Source organism: Miscanthus floridulus, chromosome 6 (assembly GCF_019320115.1).
Source record: "Miscanthus floridulus cultivar M001 chromosome 6, ASM1932011v1, whole genome shotgun sequence".
Taxonomy (NCBI): domain Eukaryota; kingdom Viridiplantae; phylum Streptophyta; class Magnoliopsida; order Poales; family Poaceae; genus Miscanthus; species Miscanthus floridulus.
In genome coordinates, this window is record NC_089585.1 from 122,865,492 (window position 1) to 122,887,761 (window position 22,270).

At 44.0% G+C, this 22,270-nt stretch overlaps 2 protein-coding genes and 1 long non-coding RNA gene across 3 annotated transcripts; 2 read left to right on the forward strand and 1 right to left on the reverse strand.

The window, feature by feature from the left end:
• Nucleotides 1-2,602: 2,602 nt before the first annotated feature.
• Nucleotides 2,603-8,745, forward strand: LOC136456815 (acyl-coenzyme A oxidase 3, peroxisomal-like). Its single transcript, XM_066456798.1, has 13 exons — nucleotides 2,603-3,327; nucleotides 4,997-5,114; nucleotides 5,209-5,316; nucleotides 5,405-5,577; nucleotides 5,661-5,760; nucleotides 5,851-5,925; nucleotides 6,539-6,669; nucleotides 6,876-7,011; nucleotides 7,133-7,252; nucleotides 7,331-7,477; nucleotides 7,569-7,673; nucleotides 7,752-7,853; nucleotides 8,010-8,745. Exons 1-13 carry the CDS (start codon nucleotides 2,837-2,839, stop codon nucleotides 8,256-8,258), a joined length of 2,055 nt encoding a protein of 684 aa, XP_066312895.1. The 5' UTR covers nucleotides 2,603-2,836; the 3' UTR covers nucleotides 8,259-8,745.
• A 1,193-nt stretch (nucleotides 8,746-9,938) lies between these two features.
• LOC136456816 (probable methyltransferase PMT11) lies at nucleotides 9,939-16,589 on the reverse strand. Its single transcript, XM_066456799.1, has 9 exons — nucleotides 15,156-16,589; nucleotides 14,597-14,746; nucleotides 14,244-14,514; nucleotides 13,813-13,923; nucleotides 12,970-13,129; nucleotides 12,438-12,695; nucleotides 11,592-11,714; nucleotides 11,172-11,249; nucleotides 9,939-10,480 (listed from the first exon to the last, which is right to left on the reverse strand). Exons 1-9 carry the CDS (start codon nucleotides 15,864-15,866, stop codon nucleotides 10,276-10,278), a joined length of 2,067 nt encoding a protein of 688 aa, XP_066312896.1. The 5' UTR covers nucleotides 15,867-16,589; the 3' UTR covers nucleotides 9,939-10,275.
• Nucleotides 16,590-18,391: 1,802 nt separating this feature from the next.
• On the forward strand, nucleotides 18,392-21,908 carry LOC136459414 (uncharacterized). Its single transcript, XR_010760190.1, has 3 exons — nucleotides 18,392-19,468; nucleotides 20,941-21,057; nucleotides 21,610-21,908. It is a non-coding gene; the product is annotated as an uncharacterized lncRNA (long non-coding RNA).
• Nucleotides 21,909-22,270: the final 362 nt, after the last annotated feature.

The following is a 22,270-nucleotide window of genomic DNA, read 5'->3' on the forward strand; positions in this document are numbered from 1 at the left end:
TTTTCTCTTTCTTCTTTTCCAAGTTTGAGCATTTGACCATCACCATGCCATCACCATTGTCATGATCTTCGCCATTGCTTCATCACTTGGAGTAGTGCTACCTATCTCATAATCATCTTGATAAACTAGGTTAGCACTTAGGGTTTCATCAATTAACCAAAACCAAACTAGAGCTTTCACTTGGCATTGAGAGACCATAACTCTAAGACTCGATCTACTAAGAAACTTATTAAAACAATGGATCCCTACTCCCTCCGCCCTCCAGCGAGATGCCGGAGGGGCAAGAGAGGGGGACCAGCGGTGGAGGCAAGAGGCGGCAGCGGCGGCTCTCCCGAGTCGCGAGTCTGGGCGAGAAAAACGATTCGTTAAGTTTAGTTAGAAAGTTAAGGGCTAAACTTTACACCATTTTAGTTTACTTTTGTGGTCTAATGAACCAATGCTTTTTTAGATTAATTAAAGTTTAGATATAACTTTAGACCACCTTGAAGCCTTGAGTGAAAGTGGTCTAAAGTTTAGACCCTAAATTTTAGACCATGGAATCAAAAAAAACTCTAAGGATACATTTGGATCCTTTCATTTTCGAGGAACTGAAATATACTTTTTGAACTAGACTAGTTGGCTTAGCATTTGATATTCCACAACTTTCTATAATTTAGATATAAGCTTACCTTAAATTCATGTGGTGAGAGATAGAAATTGATTCCATAGATCATTATACTATGTTTCTACTTTGCAACTTATAGCACACTCTTCGGCTCACTCCTATGTAGCAGAAGTGCAGCACATAAGTGTCTTTTCTATGTGGCCAACAGTAGTATATAATTATATTTGACATGTATCCATATTAACCTAATTGATATGTGTCTAAAACTCTAAATTGTGGTTATTGGGATAAATTTTAATTTTAAGGATCCAAACAGAGCTACTTGTTTCTTTACATATATGTAACACATTAGCCTTTGGAATAAATGGAGGACATGAGAGTAAATAGACAAGGGTCCGGGGCAAGGACCAGTTTCGCCTTTGGAGGCTCCGCCTTGCAGGGAAGGGACAGAAAAAAAAAATGACTGTATCTGCACAGTGAAGCCTAGGTCACATGTACCATGACTGACGACGGCGATTTTAGCCGTGAAATCAACCAGACCTTGCGCAACAACATTTTTGTCATGTCATCATCAACTTTTAGCTGTCCACCTACCTGATCGATTCCATGCCGAAGTAAACAACACATCTTGAAAAGCTCAATTACACCATACTTGTTGAGATTCATTCTGCCATACCGAGAATCTAGTAGCACAATACCACCATGATTCTGGCTGTAAGGATAAAAATCGTCCTCGAAAATGATCCGGCCATGACCCACCAACAACTCGCAACTAATTTGAACAAGTAGCGCAACTGCAAACTCAACTACTCAAGTTTACTTCGTTTGTAGGAGGGATATCTTGTACTAGTAGTTATGACATGGCGGTATTTGAGGACACTGGGCTTGAGAGATTTATCTTCATACTTAGTTTTGCTCTCTCCTTTTAGGGCCCGTTTGGATTATCGGACTAAAGTTTAGTCTGTCGTTGAATAATAGACTAATTAAAATTTTCTTTTTTCTAATGAGTTCTACTCATCAATTTGCCTCCATTAGTTTTTGTTAGACCATGATTAGTTAATGTTTGAGCCTTCTATCTGGCATTCAAAGGACCTCAACTGAACTTTAATTGTGACGGGATCAATTACCACCACTGCACGAGAGGAGCCCATTAACGAGCAGCAAAAAAGGAATCCTCCAATGATGACCATTTATCAATTGATTACTAGTTAGTGATGTCTCTTTTCTTCCAAAAAAAAACAAGTAGGTTACATATAAGCTTTGAAATTTGTTGAGTTTAATTTAATGTTATTTTGGTTTGTTGTAAGTAGTGTTTTATTTTTTTTTCAATTCTATGTTCCGTCCCAAAATAAATTAAGTTCTTGAATCCCCTAAAATCAAACTACCTTAAGTTTGAACAATTTCATATATCATTTATGACACCGAATAAATACATTATGTAAATATATTTAATAATATATCTAATGATACTAATTTGATATCATAAATATTGATTTTTTTCTATAAACTTAGTTACACTTAAAATATTTTGACTTAGAATAAGTCTAAAAGTGGATTTATTTTGTGACGGAGAGTATTTAAGAAACAAAGATTTGCATCTTGATATACTGCTGTACTCCGTTTTTTTTCTCTTTTTGAAAAGGAAAAAAAAGGGTCAGCGTGTGATGGGCTGATCGCCTCTACAGGGGTGGCGAAAACCGACAAGCTATCTCCAACTGTTCTTCCTATCCTTCCCTCAAAGAAACGTGTTCCCAAATGCAATCTCACGCTGACTCGGCGTTATAATCATTGGCGCGATTTCTCGGTTTCTCCTGGCACGCGATTTGTATAGAGTCGTTCGTCTACGTCATCACTCATCTCATCGTGCCGGTTTTTTTTTTAAGGATTGAGGGCGTGTTTAGTAGGGTTTATCCTCAGCTTCGGCTCTGACTTTTCTGAAGGATCTTATCAAACTTTTTGTATGATGAGTATTTTTCAAGTAAAAAATAGAGGTGGAGGCGCCGTCTTCGTCATCACTCATCTCATCGTGCCGGGATTTGAATTTTTTTTTTTGAAGGATTGAGTCGTTGGTCTTCGTCGTCACTCATCTCATCGTGTCGCCTCGTTTACCTCAACCTCAAGGTTGTTTTTATTGCTTCCTTGACTCCACCAGTTGCCCCGCCGATCACCAGAACTCCACGCACGGCTCCGTCTCCTCCACTCCGAGCCGCAAAAGCCACCAACCCTTCCGTGATGGACCCCACGTCGCCGTCGCCCGCGGTCCGCCGCGCCGCCGCCATCGCGCGCCACCTCGCTGGCGCCACCACCCCCATCCCGGCGAGCACTCCCCTGGAACCTTCCTGCTGCCTGAGCTACGTCCCGCCGGAGTCCACCGAACGGCCGGCGGCGTTCGCGCCGGGCGACCTCAGGCTTCTGCTGGACGGGCACGACCTGCCCGCGCGCGATTGGCTCTTCCGCGTCATGGAGGAGAGCCCCCTTTTCCGCAGCCCGAGCGCGCGGACGGGCTCCAGAGTGTTCGTGGGGCCGGACTTGAACGACGGCAAGGAAGGGCAGCGGGAGGCCACCATGCGGCGGATCGCGTACCTGAAGCAGCGCGGCGTGTTCCGCGGGTGGCTCACAGAGGACGGCGCTGACGCCGAGCTCCGCAAACTAGCGCTCCTCGACTGCATCGCCATCTATGACCACTCTCTCGCCATCAAGATTGGCGTCCACTTCTTCCTCTGGTAATTTTTGCTGCAACTATTTGCAGCGTTATTGGCTGGGTCCTTCGTGCATACGGCATAACTGACTGCTTATATGCTTATTATTCCCCATTCCCAGGTTTGGTTCATGGCAAATTGGTAATTTATATTTCACTTTGCCTTCGATTTAAGTTCCACCCAGTGTTTTCGATACACTATGAGCTTCTGATTCTTTTGGGTGGCTTGTGTCGTTATTTTTTAAGAAAATGGCAGGAGCTAAACAACAGAACCCAAAGTTTTGCCTTAACGGTAGACGCGCCTCAAGAGGCTACAAGAAATCTCCAGTCCCTTGGGATAGAAAAACCCCAAAGAAATGGAAACAAAATGCACACGAAAGGCCTCCAATACTAGTTTTGAAAAGCACGTTGTCCTTGTTCAATTTTCCTCTTTTGTACGTAGTGCAATAGATAGAGGCGTGGCTTGTGTTGTGCCATTGTATAAAATTATTTTCTTTTCCGTGCTTTTGATTTGTCCTTCGCTTGTGCTAGCTTGGCAATAGTACTAGCAAAAACCTATTGGTTTGTACTCCCTATATCGAAGCCTTTTTTTTTTGTCCCAAGTTATAAGGTATTCTAGGTGAATTAACTCCCCCAAAGCACCAATCACATGCATACCTGCCATTTGTGTGTACCACCAGGTTCAAAATATAGTAAGCACAAAATCTCTCTATAGTTAAGAGAGCGTTATTCGTCATTTGTTTTACTCCATAATCTGTCCTAAATTTTCTAGGATACCTTGTATTTCAGGACAGAGGGAGTAACTAATAGTAATGGTGCTGGCATTAACCAGCGGTCTATGTCAGCACCAGGATGGCTTTCAGTATCATTATGCTACTACTCCCTCCATCCCAAATTATAAGTCATTCCAAAAATGTTGGTCATAAATCTTTGTAATTTTCTCTATAATTTTGGTCAAACTTGAGATGCTTTGACTATCCAAAAATGTTGGAATGACTTATAATTTGGAATGGAGGGAGTAGAATTTAACATCTATCTACACGCAAGTAAATTTGGACGCCTGGGATTGCTGCCTGGGCTAGGTAGCTTTTCCAGGGTCCAAACCGAACAAGCCTGTGTCTGAGGTTAACCAGTTTACGGAGATCATTCTAGGAGTTTGTTGTGGCTCTTTAGATTAACTTTATCTAAAGTGAATGTTTAGAAATTGTACTACAGCAGGAATGGTCTCGAAGAAGCCAGCATGTTTTTTTTTGTTAGATTTATTTCCTCTGGTGAGAATGTGCTTATAGTACAGCAGTAAGCCACCTAGTTGTTGGTACTACCAATCAGGGCTTGAACTCAGGTTCTCACAAAACAATGGGACATTTTTTGTGAGAACTAGAACCACATTCTTGCCCAAGGTCTTAGGTGGAATGTGCTTGTGTGATAAGTCACCGAGAGGCCTTTAGGGCCTTTTCTCAAGGTTAGATGCAATGATTTAGTGGATTGTCTTCCCTCGAGGGCTGAGCTCTTCTTTTTATTTCTTTGGCAATTAATTTATTAAATTTTATTTCCTCATATGGAATATCTAGAATCTTAGGTAAAAGAAACTGATACTGTCATTTGTTACATCATTTACCACATAGTGTTGTATGGAGTTCTTTTGTTTGCAATCTTCTCATGTTTAGTTTGTTAAATTTCTGTATGCATTCCAGGGGCAGTGCCATCAAGTTTCTTGGAACAAAGCGCCACCATGACAAGTGGTTGGTTGCCACGGAAAATTATGATATCATGGGTTGTTTTGCAATGACAGAACTAGGCCATGGAAGCAATGTACGTGCAGAGATTTGGGCTAAGCATCTTTATTATGGTATTATCTCAGTAACTGTGCTGATTAAGTTCTGCTGCTGTTTCTTTATTACAAAAGGTGCGAGGAATAGAGACAATAGCAACTTATGATTCAGAAACAAGAGAGTTCATCATAAATACTCCATGTGAATCAGCTCAGAAGTACTGGATTGGTGGAGCTGCTAATGTAAGAAAACATTTCGCTTGCCTAACCGTGTGCATCTGCACTCTGCATAAGGTTACAACTTACTAAAGATTTACATGCCCTTTTGCAGCATGCAACACATACAATAGTCTTTTGTCAACTCCATATAAATGGGAGAAATGAAGGAGTCCATGCTTTTGTAGCTCAAATTAGGGATGAAGATGGAACTGTGTTGCCTAATATCCGTATAGCTGACTGTGGCCATAAGATTGGACTGAATGGCGTTGATAATGGGCGGATTTGGTGAGTACTTGTGTTCACCTTTTTTGTATTGTTACATACGTCATTCAGTATATATCATTTCTTACTTTTTACCTCTATAACAGGTTTCAGAATATACGTGTTCCTCGTGAGAACTTGCTTAATTTGGTTGCTGACGTTTTGCCAGATGGGCAATATGTTAGCATGATAGATGATCCTGATCAGGTCTCTCTCTCTCTCTCTCTCTCTCTCTCAATATGTGACAAGGATTTCTTATTCTTCTTTTTCTTAAGAAGTTGCAATGTTGATTTGCAGAGGTTTGCAGCTTTCCTCTCTCCGCTTACACTTGGTCGAGTAAACATTGCAGTTGACTCAGTCTATATTTCAAAGGTGTGTTGCAAGGCATTTTCTTCTCTTGTAAACACAGAAGAAAATTTTTGCTGATGAATTTAACAAATATAGTCCCCCAACCTCGCAGTAATTTGCTTTTAGAATTTAACGAGTTAATCAAATTTGTCCCAGTAAAAGGTAACCGACCAGCTTGACTGAAGTGGAACATCACTCATTTTGGCAAGGGAAAGATAACAAGTTGAATTGTTTCTCCCAAAACCTAGCTGTAGAGAATAGGAAAGACACCACACCCCCTTACGGTTGGTGATGAGTATTGTGGAGGCCAAAGGGCTCTAGTCCAGATGGCTAGATAATCCCGGTGGCACCTCCCAGTTTTTGATGAGTATAGTGGAGCTGGCTTGTGTTACAAGATGTATACAACTCTATCTCTGACACTAGCACATTTGAACAAGCAATGAAATTATCTGCGACTTGATTGTTTATTTGAAGGAATTGATTTAACTTTCTGCCAGCAAAGATAGGCTGATTTGTTAAAGAACTAACTTGGGCAAGTTTGACCCTTTACTCAGGAATGTGCCTTGTGTTCAGTGTTGAAGCATGGATACAATCGTATTAGAAATAATGACATGCCTTTTACTTTCCATGCATACAGGTCAGCCTAGCGATTGCTGTGAGATACAGTTTGTCAAGGAGAGCCTTTTCATTTACACCAGATGGCCCTGAAACGTTGTTGCTTGATTATCCCAGTCACCAGCGACGCCTTCTACCACTTCTAGCAAAAGTGTATGCTACTAACTTGCTGTATCTATAGTTAATATTTAATAATAGTCATAATACAAGTTCTTACTCTCGGCTATTTTTGTGCTAATCTAGTTGCTAAGCTGTGCATTATATTACCTTCTTGTGCAAAGCTTCCATACTCTGTAGTTCAAACTAATCCATAGCACTTCTTCCTAACAGTTATCATTTCACTATACTTCCTAGTGCAGATGTCTGATGAGTAGTGCTGTTAATTTTATGAAAAATATGTATGTAAAGAGAACTCCTGAAATGAGCAAAGCCATACACATTTACTCTAGTGCTCTGAAGGCGACACTAACTTGGCAGAATATGATTACGCTGCAGGTATTATTGAGTGTTGAAAGCTATTATTATGTTTCTTTATTCCAGTCACTGTTTCTCACAGGACTTATGTTTCTTTATTCCAGTCACTGTTTCTCACAGGACTTTCTTTTAAATGTATTAGGAGTGTCGTGAGGCCTGCGGAGGTCAAGGTCTAAAGACTGAGAACCGCGTAGGAATTTTCAAAGCTGAATTTGATGTCCAATCCACATTTGAGGGTGATAATAATGTTCTAATGCAGCAGGTTATTGTTGTTTTCAGTCATGCATCTGTTTTTAATCAAAGGTGCTTCGTGTGGTTGTAACAATTTAACCTTGTTTAGGTAAGCAAAGCACTTTATGCTGAATTTTTGGGTGCACAAAAGAAGAAGAAGCCATTCAAGGGATTGGGTTTAGAACACTTAAATGGCTCAAGCCCTGTTATTCCTGATAAGCTGACAAGTAGCATATTAAGGAGCTCCAAGTTCCAGGTAAAGAATCATAATTTAGTTTGTTACTTCTAATATGTCCCTGGCATGACATAAACTCAATCTTTGAGTGTCGATTTGTTCACATGAATAGATGGACCTATTCTGCTTAAGGGAGAGAGATTTACTGAAGCAGTTTGCAGAGGAGGTTTCTCTCCAGCTTGCACAAGGCGAAAGCAGAGAAAAGGCTTTGATGCTGGTAAAAAACAGATTTCACTGTGCACTATTGTCCACTGTTCTATAATTTCTGTCATTGATACAAGTGACATTTTCCCAGAGTTACCAACTTGCTGAAGACTTAGCTAGAGCGTTTACTGAGCGTACAATCCTCCAAATATTTTTGGAGGACGAGATGAATGTCCCTTCTGGTTCCCTAAAGGTATATTCACGCAATTGTTTTTAGTCCTCAATTGTATCATTTGCTATCTACTACAGTTGAATAACAAAATCTTTCCTTTGATCTTTTCATTTCTGAGTGAAATTACGCATAATATTTCATTGTAATGCTTCTGTAACCTTTTGTTATCATTTCCAGGAGGTACTGGGTTTGCTGAGGTCTCTATATGTTATGGTGAACATAGATGAATCCACATCTTTTCTAAGATACGGGCATTTATCACGTGACAATGTAGCCCTTGTGCGGAAAGAAGTCTTGAAACTGTGCAGTGAACTCAGGCCCCATGCGCTTGCTGTTGTCAGTTCTTTCGGAATCCCTGATGCCTTCCTTAGTCCACTTGCTTTTGACTGGATTGAGGCAAATGCACTGTCAACCGGGAGCCACTGATCTCAAGTTTCCACACACGGGCCAGGTTATCCAGTGAAAGTACTGAATATTGATGGCGGAGCATACATGCCATATAGGGTAACCACAGGAGCACTTGTTGCCTCACAACAATTGTTGTGAAGTGTATAGCTGGAGAGGCAGATGCTGGTCCGAGATGCAGGTGGGTGATTCGTGACATCCTGCTTTGTATAATAGTTTTCTTGAATATAAGCGAACGTAGCCTTTGGCTACGGTCCATGTAATGGGTTTACAACAGTAATAACTTGCAGAGTGATGTAACTGTAACCGAGTTGTTGAACAGTAAATAAAGTAAGCCTGTGGTGCTGCTATGATAAATAGTATAAGGGGCAAATTAAGGAGTATATATAAGTTTTTTTGGTTATGGTAGCAAGCCCTATGCATGGTACGAAGGCTTTGTGACCACTCAGGTTCACCTTGTAGGTTGTACTTTAGCACTTATAATTTGGAATGGAGGGAGTATCATTTACATGGTAGCAATATGCATGGTACGAGAGCTTTGTGACCACTCGAGTTCACCCTGTAGGCTGTATCATTTATATTTAAGTTGTATTGGTCTAAAGCATCTTGGACATCTCCAAAGCAATGCTACTCACTTTTTTGGAAATTAATTTTAAGGCCTGATGCTTGCTCAAATCGCAGAGCAATAGCTTCATATTACGAGCTTTTGCCAAATCATGTTCCATAAAAAAGATAGTGTCATCCGCATATTGTAGGATAGATATACCGTCGTCAACTAGATGTGATACTATCTCATTAATTTGTCCATCCTTCTTGGCTCTCTTTATTATCATTGCTAACATATAAGCCACGATATTAAAAAGTAGCGCACATAGAGGATCTCCTTGTCGAAGTTCTTTTTTAGTTTAGAATAATGCCTGACCTCATCATTAACATTGACAGCTACACACTAACACACGAGATGAAGGTTGAAGGACTCCACCCAAGTTATCCATTAGGCAAGAAACCTTTCACTAGCAATGATTGAAATAAATAGGTAATCTGTAGAATGGCAACAACAAAATTCTAAACTTGGTACAGGTGAATATGCCTGAACTGGCACCTGCAACTGCAATTGACACCGCTTTTTTGTTGGCTTCTACCTGGACTTATCGACGGATCGCCCGATCCTAAATAGAAAGCAGAGTGCAAAGGAGTCAACTCTCCGGTGATCCTTAGCATGGACGATCTGAAACTAAGAGCAGAGCTAGAGCAAATGCAAAGAGTGCGCTTACCTTTTGGATGCAAGGATAGGTGAAATAAAGGTGTAAATGAAGTGAAAATTTAGCTCTTATTACAGTTTTTCCATTTTTATGTGGGTGCAGTCGTATCCACTGCAGTAAATATAGCTCCACCCCTGCTGGAAACACCGGAATAGGTGCTTGTTTGACGGGAGAATATCCATCACCAGGTTTCATAGTTTAAAGGTTAAACATCGAACTGAAGTGTAACTTGAGGTAAAAATGTACTTTACCTAACATAAGAGACATCCAGTGTTCAAATAGCCTCCTCTATGATCTGTCTTTTTCTCTCTAATATAAAGATGCCCATTGCTTCTTCTGGCAATTCAATACCGAGTCAAATCTGAATCAGAATATCTCAGACAAGTCTGAATCAGAACCTCTCATCTGAGGCATACAAATCCAGATCATGATACTGACATAATAAGCAAAATAAAGTCAATGATTCCATATTTCCATGGGTCACCTCTTAGTAAGAAAATGACCATTCTTCTGGAGAAAAAAAAATCTCCACTTTTGTAAGGTTTCCACGACAATTATACAACCAAAAAAATGACATATCTCAGGAATTACACCGATCATCATTGTACAAATGGATGATCAATCAAATCGTTACAAATTAGACCTAGACAAACCCTATCTACAGAACAAATGTCAGTCTCGACAGCAGCTCTTGTCAGTTCCAAAAAGTGCCTGAAAATTACCTCTGCTTGGCAATTCGAAATTCCAAAGGTGTCATCAGATCTTGCCCTGATTGCCTAATGCACCATTGGCTTGTCACACATCAAAACCTTCCTACTGGCATATGCGCCTTCGGCAGTGTCACGTATAGTGCCACGCCACCCCATGGCATTCGTTATTTCTTTGATCTCCTGTATAACTTCTTTCCGGTCACGAATATATGCTTTACCACCTGGTCTGAGTATCCGGGCCATCTCCAGCAAGATGCTAGAGATATTACACCTAGAAATATTTGAAGCGTGTAGTTAGAATTTACATCCTGATCGGCTATCTGGGTAACAGTAGACTCACACAAAAGGTTTAAAAATTATTCACATCCAGAGGTATCTCCACAGATTTAGTTAGCAAGACTTATGAGAAATAATTACACTTCTGTTACTGTTATTAAAGCAAACCAAACAGATATAAAGAATGCCACTTTCTATAAGGAAAGAATTGAGGAATGTCTTTTTTTTAGCCCCTCAACTCTAGCGTTTATCTAATTTTTTTCTACCCCAAACTACAATACCATTCAAATCTTATACCCATCTGGCAAAAGTGGTGAATTTTGTAACCCCACCCCCACCCCCCACCCCAAGCAACCCTCAGAATTAAATGTGTTGATTGGATGTAAATCAAAAGATTCGTATGAGATTGTAGGACAAAAATTCCATCTTGCTGTATTAAATATTAATGGTCGCAAATGTGTCACGTCACTGCTGATGTGGCACATGTGCTATCGTTGACTCCAAAAACCACTGCAACATAATGCAATGCCGCTTAGAGAGGGCTCATGGTATAAATTGCACCGGCTTTGACAGTTAAGGTAAGATTTAAATAGTATGACAGCTGAGGATGACAATTAGACAAGGCAAGAGTCCAGGGGCTAAACTGGACTTATTCCGAGCTTCCAATGATTAAATAAAGGGCATACCTTTTCTGCTCCTTTGAGAAAAGACCAGATGCATGCAGCAGATCATACGTCCTAGGGTATGTATCAAAGGGCTCACACCTACCCATGGAAAAGGCAACATAATATTCAATTCAGGGCAGAAATTTTGATGCTATAAGTTTAATACAATTACATCAAAACAAATAATAAGCTTGCTGACCATTATAATCAGCCACGCTGGTTAAAACTAATCTATGACCACTCATTCTGACTTGTGAATTCTGATAAAGAAGAATTCATAGCGGTCCAGGAATACAAGAGGCAATCAGGAAATAGTGCGAACGATCACTGTTCTCTATGCAGAACAGTATTGATTGCAGTATATAAAATTCAAAGTAAACCATTTTGAATCTAGAAAAATAGAAATAATATTTAAAGAACCAAGAATGTGCAAAAGTGTACCAGTCATGAGCTACTCCAAGAAGCCCTCGATCAAAAATTACAGGTAATGTATTTGGCTCACTAACAGGAACAACATTCATCACCCACCAATCAAGTTTTCGGCTGATCAATGCAGCTGCAAACCTACATACAAAGTGGGAAGTAAAAACAAGAGTGAGAAAAATAAACAAGATCGCCTCATCTCCATACATAAGCACAGAAGTTCTAGATTTTTTTATCTGCAAAGGGTAGCTAGCCACCAACAAGCAAAATAGAAACAAGAATAGATTTCCCAGAATGGATAGGGTTTCACTAAAACTATCACAGTTAAAAATATTGAACAATTAGATGCGAAGAGATTCATTTTAAACTAAGTGGGTGATAGAAGTAACTTGAGAACACATTTATTTGTACAAATATAGCACAACATCCTCAAACAGTTCCCTAAGAAAACCTTGCTCTTCCCATCCAGAGATGTCCTTGTTCGGCTAATCCTTGTTTTAGTTGCAAACTCCAGCCATTCATCCAAAAGTGCCAGTGATTGTATGTGTGTGTTGGGTTGGGGGATTATTTAATTACTCCAATAACAGTGCAGATCTCATTAATGAAAATAAAATACTTCCTCTGATATAAGTCCACTTAGGTTTGTCTTAAGTCACATTTTTAGATTTGACCATCAATATCTTAAATTTCACATAGGTTGAAAGCACAAGGGCTTAATACATAACTCTTTGTTTCAGATAATATATTAACAGATCTTGCTAGTCAAAGTGTCATGTTGGAGACCATGTAGAAGTTCTAATGAACTTATATTTGTGATCAGACATCCAAGGAAGCAAATGAAAGGAAGAGATTTGAGAAAAGTACCCTCCAAATCCAGCTCTCATGTCCATTACATTTCGGAGTTTGAACTTCCTCCACTTAAAGACACGGATATAACCGTCAATTATGTCCTCCCAAAATTTTGTTTCTGCTTTGAAAAGCTCATTCTTTGATGAGTAGGCATCCATTTCAACACCTTGAAGCCTCTTTGGTGGCTCCATTAAGCGTGCAGGCCATTGAACAGGAGTTGGTGCTTCGGCATTCTCTGGAAGCCGACTAATACATGCTTTCAGACTAACATACCTGAGATAAAATGGAACGTAAAGAATAATTAAATTGGGGGGTTTGCAGCAAAGATATGTACAGGGATGACTGCCAATGTGACAAATGAAAAGCTCATCAGATAAATCCATATAAACTTACGGCGCAATGAGATCTGATATAAAGAATACATAATCTCATCAAAATAGAACTCAGCAGCAGTAAGAAAGGCTGGGCCCAGCTTACAGAAGAGGATAATAAATTGATATTATGTATTAACAATTATAGCAACAGGCTAAATGAGTTAGACAAATACCAGACATCATCTGGGTTATCATCAGCATCACAAAGTGGAGGTTTGACTGCAGGACCACGGTTCATGTAGCAAGAGTTATTTAAGGGTTTCCTCCACATAGCAATATATCCCTCTTTCTTCACAAGCTCCCAACAAAGTCGGGTAGTGAGGTCTTCCATCTCTACACATGATTTTGTATATATAAGCAATAGTTTCCGGACAAACAAAAGAAAAAACAAGTCATTGAGTGTAAGCATATCAAACTGATGATGCAAAAAATCTAGACAAGAGAAATACTTATCACTGAATATATTCTATAAAGTGTTTTCAAATTTTAATTTTAAATAGAATAAAGAACAACTTCTCTAAACCCCTTAGCATTAAAGGAGTCCTCACTCCTCAGTTATAATAGCAATTTGATAGGTAGCTTTTTCATCTTATATAGATATATAGTTCTGCATGGATATATTATTACGAAAACATTCTCAAAGTTCAGATGCCATTAACTGGTCAGTGGATAGTCACAATAATGCCTAAAATGGTAATACCTATCATGGAAATTAACTTATGTGAGGACACTTAGCATGTGATGAGAAGGACAAATTCAAGTCAAAATACATGAAGTTGAACTAATAAGGCAAGGAGTTTTAATGTATACAGGAACACTGGCCATTTCGCATCAACAAACACAAACTATACAATTTGCCAGCTATAAGTATGCTGTACGCAGGATAGTAGGCACTAAAAGAATGAATTTGATTATGACAAATCTTGAGCATTAAAGAAGAGCTACCAAACTCATACATGAGTTGTATGTTATCACTCTAACAAAAGAAAAGGTACAACACAGTAAGTCGAAAATACCTTGCCATGCCTCTTGTTGGGCCTCTTCATGCTTATAAACAGGTTGAGCTGCCCAAGCAAAGTAGCCTCCAGCTCTAAGCAATCTATTAACCTCCAGGAGCAGGATACCATCTTCAAATAAACAAATACGATAACAAAACTTCGGCAAACTTGGAACGTACATAGATAAGTGGCACATCATCTTTGCCGTCAAGTTTAAATGAAAAGATATTTTATGCTTTGAGAATCACGAAATAAATTCAACGTCTAACAATGACAAATATTCTTTGAGATTTGAACAAAATATCATCCCTGAAGACCTAGGCAGAAAGACTAGGCAAATTTGGAAGAGAGATAAGTGAGCATTCAGCCTAACTGCGAAGATACAGCATGGCAACAAACAAAGAGTGCAATGTTAATTAAAAAAATATTATATAGCAATCACAGCTCACCGTCACGAGTCCAATTTATTCGGCAGCGTGAGCAATGGATTATGTCAAACACTTGGCTTGGATATAATAATCGGCGCGTTGCAAATGCTGCTACCATTGCAGGCACACCACGTTCAAGAGCAAACTGTATCTGATTTTCATGAACATCTTTTGGAGCTATGGACAATGTTAGGACATCACGTGAAAGTAAATATGCACCAAAACTTGCTACTCCACAGCCAACATCCAGGACAACTCTAGTATGAGATCCAAATGCAACATTTGGTACCATCTGGATGAACAGAGGGAACAGGTTGCTCTAGTCAGAGTCAGGATTAAATTTCAAGCAGTTTGAAGAATATTTGACATCAAACCTGGGAAATCTGGTCTAGGTATTGATTTGCTCCATGAATGAATTGAGTTCCGCCTCCAGGAAATCTGAACTTATCTTTGACCTTGGTGATCCAATTCTGTCCTCCTTTGTCATCAACCAATCTTGTGTGAGGCACATTGCTAAACCAGACCTGCATCCAATCAAATAACATATTAGAAAGTCATTTAACTTCAAATTTTTGGTTTCTGCAAAATCAGCCAAGTCAGCTAGGTCAAATAGAACAGTTGAATACTTATGCGTTCATCAAATGTCAGCGTAAATCATTTGTTCGTTTCAACTAGCATTTACAAAATGAGCATTCAATGCCTGGCATAGTAAGTAGAACACAAAAGTACAGATTAAGTCCTTGTCGCAAAACCATAAAATTCGAAGAAACATGGCAACTAAAAACAAGGTTTATCATCAACTTCCGCATAGATTGTGGATGAAGGTTAGCCTTGCCATATTAGTACTCTATCTTAGTAACATGTATACAGCGAATTGCCAGTACATTCGGGTTGCGACTGAAATGGCAAAGGCCAACACCAATACATGCTCACCTCATCCCTGCTCCGAGGCCAGGGGATGGGCGCCTTGTACCCGTTGGGCGCCGGCACGAGGCAGCTGAGACCCTTGTCCTTGGCAGGGCAGTGCCGCTCAAACCGCTCCCCGCGCTCCGTCGAGGGCAGCCGTTTGATCTCCTCCTCGTTGTCGAGGCAGGGTATGTACTCCCTCATGCTCTCGGGGCAGACTGGGAACCTCCCAATCCGCACCCTAGGTGATCCGCCGCTGGTTCCCCCGTTGCTAGGCCCCTGCGGCCCGGTCTCGTCGGTGACCAGATCGGTGTCGTTGGCGCCGACGCTGCCGGTATCGAAGTCGTCCTGCATAGCGCCGTCCTCGCCGACGATGCCGAGGCGCGCTGGTGGTGGAGGGGGGAGGAGGGGAGGCGGCGGCGCCGGAGTCGGCGGTGGTAGTGAGGGCGGGGGCCAGGCATTGGGAGCAGGAGAAGCAGGCGGGGTGGCGAGGGTCGGGATCAGGGACGGGTCGAAGGAGATGTTGGAGTTGGGGGAGAGCGCGACGGCAGGAGAGCGGGAGGAGGACCTGGGCGCCGACAAGGAGGAGGCGGACGAGAAGAAGACAAGGCGTGGGGAGGCGTTGGGCCAGTGGTAGCCAACGAGGAAGGCGAGCGCAACGGCGAAAGCGAGGACGGCGGCGCGGAGGAGGTGCGGGCCGCGGAGCAGGTCGGCGCCGTGCGCGCCCAGGGCCTTCATGGCTGGGCCCTCGGGCCTCGGGGAGACGTCGCCGCTGTGCCTGGCGTCCGTCTGCGTCGTTCGGGGACGATGCGTAACTGCGTAGAGCAACACCAGGGGCAGGCGATTTGGGTGTTTTCCCTTTTTTTTTTTTTTTTTGGCTTAACATTTTGCTTGATCTCCAGCGGTAGCCCCAACAAAGATTTCCAAATCCATCCGAGCAGACAATGACATGAGGGACCCGCTGGTCATTGGGTCAAACCTTCTCTCCCCATCCTCCACACACACAGATCCACGGGGAGGAGCGCAGGCACCGGAGTGCGGGAGCGGAGCGACGGCGGGGCTCGCTCGTGTGGCGGCGGCCGGATCCCGGCGGCGCGGCCGGAGATCCCAGACGGGCTTGCACGCATGGCGGCAGGCCAAAGCTCGCAATCGCGCTCGCGGGGCGGACTGCCGGAGCTCGACCTGTCACTCGTCCGCGCGATGACTGGCCGTTGGCCAGAGCTCCGCGCCCGGACCTCGCCGGCGACCACCTTCCCTCTTCTCCTCCCCCAGTGCGTCGGAGGGGAGGCAGAAGCCGCAGCGTCGGAGGGGAGGGAGGAGGCCAGCGTGGTGGGGCAGCGGACCGCGCGTCGGAGGGGAGAGAGGAGCCGCCGCGTCCCTCGCTGGAGCCGCGGTTCCGTACGAGCGCGGTGGGATGGGGGCCGGGGGTGACCCGACAGGAATTGGGGCTGGTGGGAGGATTTGGTTGGGCCAATAAATTTGGGGTCTTCTGGAATTAGATTTTCGATCTAGGCACATATATTTAGCTATTTAGGTTTAAATAGGGATCCTGCTAGAGTTGCTCTTTGATAATGTTTGGTTGGTAGCATGGGGTGGGATGGGAGTGGGATGATGGAGCTATTTTGTTGAGAGGTGAGGCCGTCCTACCTTCGTCCTACCTGGAAATATTCTCAGTTGATGCCGTGACTCCCGTCCCTGTTTTTTGGACAAACAGAGTCGTCCTCCCTAGGATGAGCCACGACGGGGAAGACGAGCGCGGGCTGCGAGAGGTGGCGCATGTGGGTGAGCTCCGGCGCCGGCCATGTCGCGCGGTTCATCACTGCCGCCAGCCATGCCGCGCGGGCGAGGAAGAGGCGGCGGCGCGCGTAGGTCCGGCGGAGCAGGGGAGGAAGAGGAAGAGTGAGCGAGGTTCGGCGCCACCGCGTGGGCCAATCCTGCAAGCGCGCGGGCGGGATCCGGCCTTGTGCCGTGTGGCTGAGCTCGGCGGCGGAGGAAGCGCTCAGTGGCTCGCTGCCGAGCTCGGGGCAGAGGAGGCCTATGGCGGTGGGCGGCCGAGCTCGGGGCAGAGGACGGAAGAGGCACAGGGCGGGCGGCCAACTGGCCCCGCCGGCGGAGGAGTCCCCAGGCGGGCCACGGTCGTGCTTGTCGGGGAAGAAACGAGGGGCGACGCGCGACCAAGGTATGGAGCAGGCGTCGGGAGGAAGAGATAAGGAGAGAGAGGAAGAGATACAGAGAAGAGATGAAAAAAGATTAAAAAAAGAAAAAAAAACTTACAAATGGGTCCCACTTGTCGGTAGCTCATCCCACTTTTTATGTCTATCAATCAAACACAAAATGGGTCGATCCCGTCCCTCGTCAACCAAACAGAAAAATAGAGGAGCCATCCCATCCCCGTCCCGTCCCATAAATCAGAGACAGGACCGTCTCACTCCACCTTGACTCCCAACCAAACGCTACCTTAAGGAATGGGATCGCGAAGGTCAGGGCTCGTTTGGTCCAGCTCCGGTTAAAGTAGCTTCATTTGTGGCTTCAGCTTTGGAGCAGATTAACTAGAAGAATTCAAACAGTTCGTTGGGACCGTTCGAGAAAACAGCTTATCGTGTTAATCCAAAAGGACGAAATATCCATAACACCTTTTTTTCTTTTTCTTTTTCTTTTTCTTTTTTTTTCTTCCATCGACCTTATCTGCTCGACCGAACCGTACGTGGCCATCCGCATCTCCTTTCCGCACCCACAGCCATCCGCATCTCCTTCTCGAACCCGCGACCCAGCACGCCGGCGGAGCCGCTCCTCCCGCACGTGCGTGTCACCTGCACTCTTCCCAGCGAGGGCGCGCTGCCTGCGCTCGCCGCCGCGCGGCCGTGCCGCCGTCCCTCCGGGCAGGCGCGTCGCCTGCACCCCGCGCCGCGCGACTGCGCGGTCGTCCCTTCCCACGCCGGCAGCTCCTACCCCGCCTCAAGGGCAAAGACGGCCATGGCTGCGCGTGGGGGCCACCAATGCGAGGCGAAGCCGCTGGAAGCTAGTATTTTTTGGCTCCTCTTCTCTCTCCTCGCTTGTGTCACCGCGATTTCAGGAGCTCCTCCTGAGGAGCCGTTCTCTATTGAGGTGTTCGGTGAAGGGAGCTGCAAAATAGCTCTAGGAGCCGATAGAGAATCTGTACCAAACGGTCCCTCGATGATGACTGATCTATATCTATGTCTATAACTAAAAATACGAAGAGGACCCGTCTACCAGCCGTGGTGAAGCCTATATACCACGCTAACTCCTATTTGCGCCGACATGTGGGCCAGCCGCCCAGGCGCACGTCATCCACCTTGCCTCGCGCTCCCTTCCGGTCGTCACCACTCGTCGCCGCCCACCTTGCCTCGCGCTTGGCCGCGGCACCACTCGTCCGCCCCCCTCTCCTCCCCGTCTCGCCCGGTCACAGACAACGCGCATCTGCGCAGGCGGCGTCCAGTCGCCGACGCTTGCCCCGTCCTCGGCCCCGGCCACGTCTGCGGAGGCGTCCGGCCGCTGCCTGCCCCAGCCTCAGTCCCGATGCCATCTGCGGAGGACGTCCGGTCGCTGCCTACCCCAGCCTTGGGCCCAGCCCATCTGCGAGGGCGTTCGACCGCCGCCATCCCGCCCTTACCCCGGTGGTTCACAAGGTGGAAGAAGCAGTTCTTCACGGTTCTGGAACCTTGCGAATCTTTTCGGCGCGTCTACCCATACGCTCGCTCAGCGTCGATGAGCAGGGCCGGCCGCGCAACCGCTGTGGAGCCGGCCGCATCCCACACCGGGAACCAGCAGCGCCCAAGCCGGGGAGCATGCCAACTCGCCGCCACGTCGGTGGCCGAGGGTGCCTCGCCCTACCCTGGCCCCGGCGTGGCGTTGCGGCGGGGGCGAGGGGCGGCGTGGCTGCGGACGGCGAAGGTGCAGTCGCAGTAGGCCAGCAGCGGAGTCGCGGGGTGGCATGACCACGCACGGCGGCGCCGGCGCATCTGCACGGCCGAGGCGGAGCGGCGTGACCACGGACAGCGGAGGCGTGGTGCGAGCGCGGCCGAGGTAGAGGGCGGGCCACGGATGGCGGCGCATCAGTGTGAGCCGCCGAGGCGGGGCAGCTGCCTGCCCCCATCTTCTTACAACCGTGTCAACAATCGTGATGGACATCTGGATGAGAGCATTCAAGAGCACGCACGCAAGGTGCTTGACGAAATGCCAATACTGGTTGCATCAATAGACTGGCAGGCTGAGGTCAGCCTCAAGGTTGCTCCTACCAAGAAGAAGATTTTGCACAAAACTCCATAGTTCTTGAGCATTGATCTGCTCCTTAGAATCCATCTGGCAGTAAGCGCCCAAAGGTTTGCATCCTTGTATTGCTTCAAAAATTATCTCCATCAAATTCATGGCTTAACATATCTACTACAAGTCATTCAATAGACATGGCACTTCCTGATAGATTTAAGTTCTCCTGCAAGAGTCCATGTCTTTTCATGATCTAAGGATTAGGATCAAGGTGCACAGATACATGGATACTAAAGAACTCCTAAGGAGCACTAATAACCTAATTTACTACCATATAATCTAGGGTCATAACTAAGATACGCTCATTGAAATTCTTTGATTTACTCTAGCAGACATTCTCAGATTTTAGTAATTTCTTCATAAATGATCTGGTCAAAAGACAAGCTTTAAAACATACCCCTGAAACATTGGTTCGTGAGGCTGCAAGTGTTGGAGTGCGAGATGGGAATATGATATTCAAATGCAGCACATGGGACAACGCCATGGGAATGAATATGGTTTTAAAGGGCATGCATAATGTGCTGCATTTCCTTCAGGATCACTTCCCTAAGGCCTTGATTGGATGCGCATATATTCATCCTAATCCACATGTGTAGTGAAGGCCTGGTTTGGATGCGCATGTATTCATCTCAATCCACATGTGTTGAAGTATATTGTAGTGGAATTGAACTAAGTTCCATTCCATTCTATTCCAACCCATGTGGTTTGAAGTGAATATACATGCATCCAAACAAGGCCTAACATGGTGCTTGTTTAGTTCCATAAATTTTGCAAAATTTTTCAAGATTCCCCGTCACATCGAATCTTTAGACGCATGCATGAAGCATTAAATATAAATAAAAAATAAAACTAATTATACAGTTTAGACGAAATTCACGAGACGAATCTTTTAAGCCTAATTAGACTATGATTGGACATTAATTGCCAAATAACAACGAAAGTGCTACAGTACCATTTCCCAAAAAAAATCGCCAACTAAACAAGGCCGTGGATACCATTAGCATATCAGGTTGGCTTGCTCTCTTGCTTTTTGGATAAGTTGGATTATCTCACCTGAGTCACAGTAGCTGCTAAGTGTACTGAACTTTCAGCACATTCTTCTACTATAATAAAGAAACCAGGAATTCATTCTCAAATTTAAAGTAAAGTGCACATTGGACCGTAATATTCTTTATCGGTTGCTCTTTTATACTTGGATAGAGCCATTTCATGTATGTATGAGTTGATAGTCTGGTGGTGTTGTCAAGTATATTTGCACTAGCAGTATCCCACTACACACTGATAATATAATAGCTAATAACGTGTGCAACTGTGCATAGGGTTCTAATCAGAGTAGTAGCAGTAACCTGATTCCATTACCCGTGGGATGATTTTGCATTGGGCTCAATGTTTGTCAGCTATTGTGAATTTGTGGGAAACTTAAATTGACACGATTTCATGATGCCATTTTCATTTTTTTAAAAGTTCAAAATTTTGTTGTTAAATTGATCATTCTGGACTAATTAAGTCTATTGCTTTCAACCTCTAGAGTGCTTGTACAGGTGAGGAAAAACATCTCAAGGACTGTTTGGATGCTTATAGTCGAAACAGTGCAAGGGTGAGTTTTGTGATGCCTGAGTTGTGGATACGACTATGGTGGAAGAAGGTGAGGTTGGCCGAACAAATACGATAGCATTAACATCACGTCGAACATGTTTGTGACATATTTTTATAAAACTTGGATGCAGCAGTTAGCAAGCTGTGCTCTGATCAATTTCGTCTTTATCAAGTGTATTTCAATGCTATGCTTGTCTCCTTGGATGACTATGCCCCGTTCGCTTCACTGAAAAAAGGCGAAACACTGTTCCGGCTGATTTGTTGTGAGGGGAAAACACTGTTCCGGCTGAAAAAACAAGTTGAAAAAAATGGATTATAAGAGAAGCGAACAGGGCTGATTTGTTGCGCTCTAATCTTTTGTTTTTGTACTTTCATGTTGATCATTTTGCTCTCAAATTCACAAACACAAATAGGTGCTCTGTTCAAAACGAGCATCGACTTAAATGAATTCCTTGTGTTTGGTTGGGTTGATTCTTCCCATTTATCATGCATACGTAAGTTTTATTCTGTTGCAACGCATGGTCACTCACCAAGTGAGCAGTGAACTTGGGCCACTGCAGTCTAACTTTTTCCTCTTTTTTTTTTTGTCTCGTGGACCCAGCTGTCTGCAAGGCTACAGGTATCTAGGCTGCTCAACGCAATGGCGTGGCGTACTGCGCCATCGTCCGCCGTGGATGATAGCGGACCGCTACAGTGACGGAGCATGGCTGAACAAAAAGGGAGGACTAGTCTATGTAATCGGGCTCTAAACATCAATGAACAGTGCTAAAATTACTGTTTGCGTAATAGAGATTAAGGTGAGCAAGGAGGCCATAGCCCACTTTGGCCCCGTTCGCTTGTCTTAAAAATGGCTTGTTCGGCTTCTTTTTTCAGTCGGAACAGTGTTTTTCTCTTACAACAATTCAGCCGGAACAGTGTTTTTCTGCCAGTTTCAGTCAAGTTTCAGACCAGCGAACGGGGCCTTTAACCTCAACTAAGCTTCGCCCCTGAACCGCTATGACACTGATATGGAATGATTTCAAATAAAAATCCAACTAATCCTAGTCTAGGACTTGTTTGGATGTAAATCCAAGTCCTAATAATGTCGTATGTACTCCCTGTCTCTTCTTAATTATCGTTCTCACATTTTGAGGAGTCAAACGTACTAAACTTTAACAAAAAAAAATATAAAAAAAATAATATTAACATTAATATATAAAAATATTAATATTTATGCATACAAGAAAATATTAATATTTATGGTATATAATTAATATCATTAA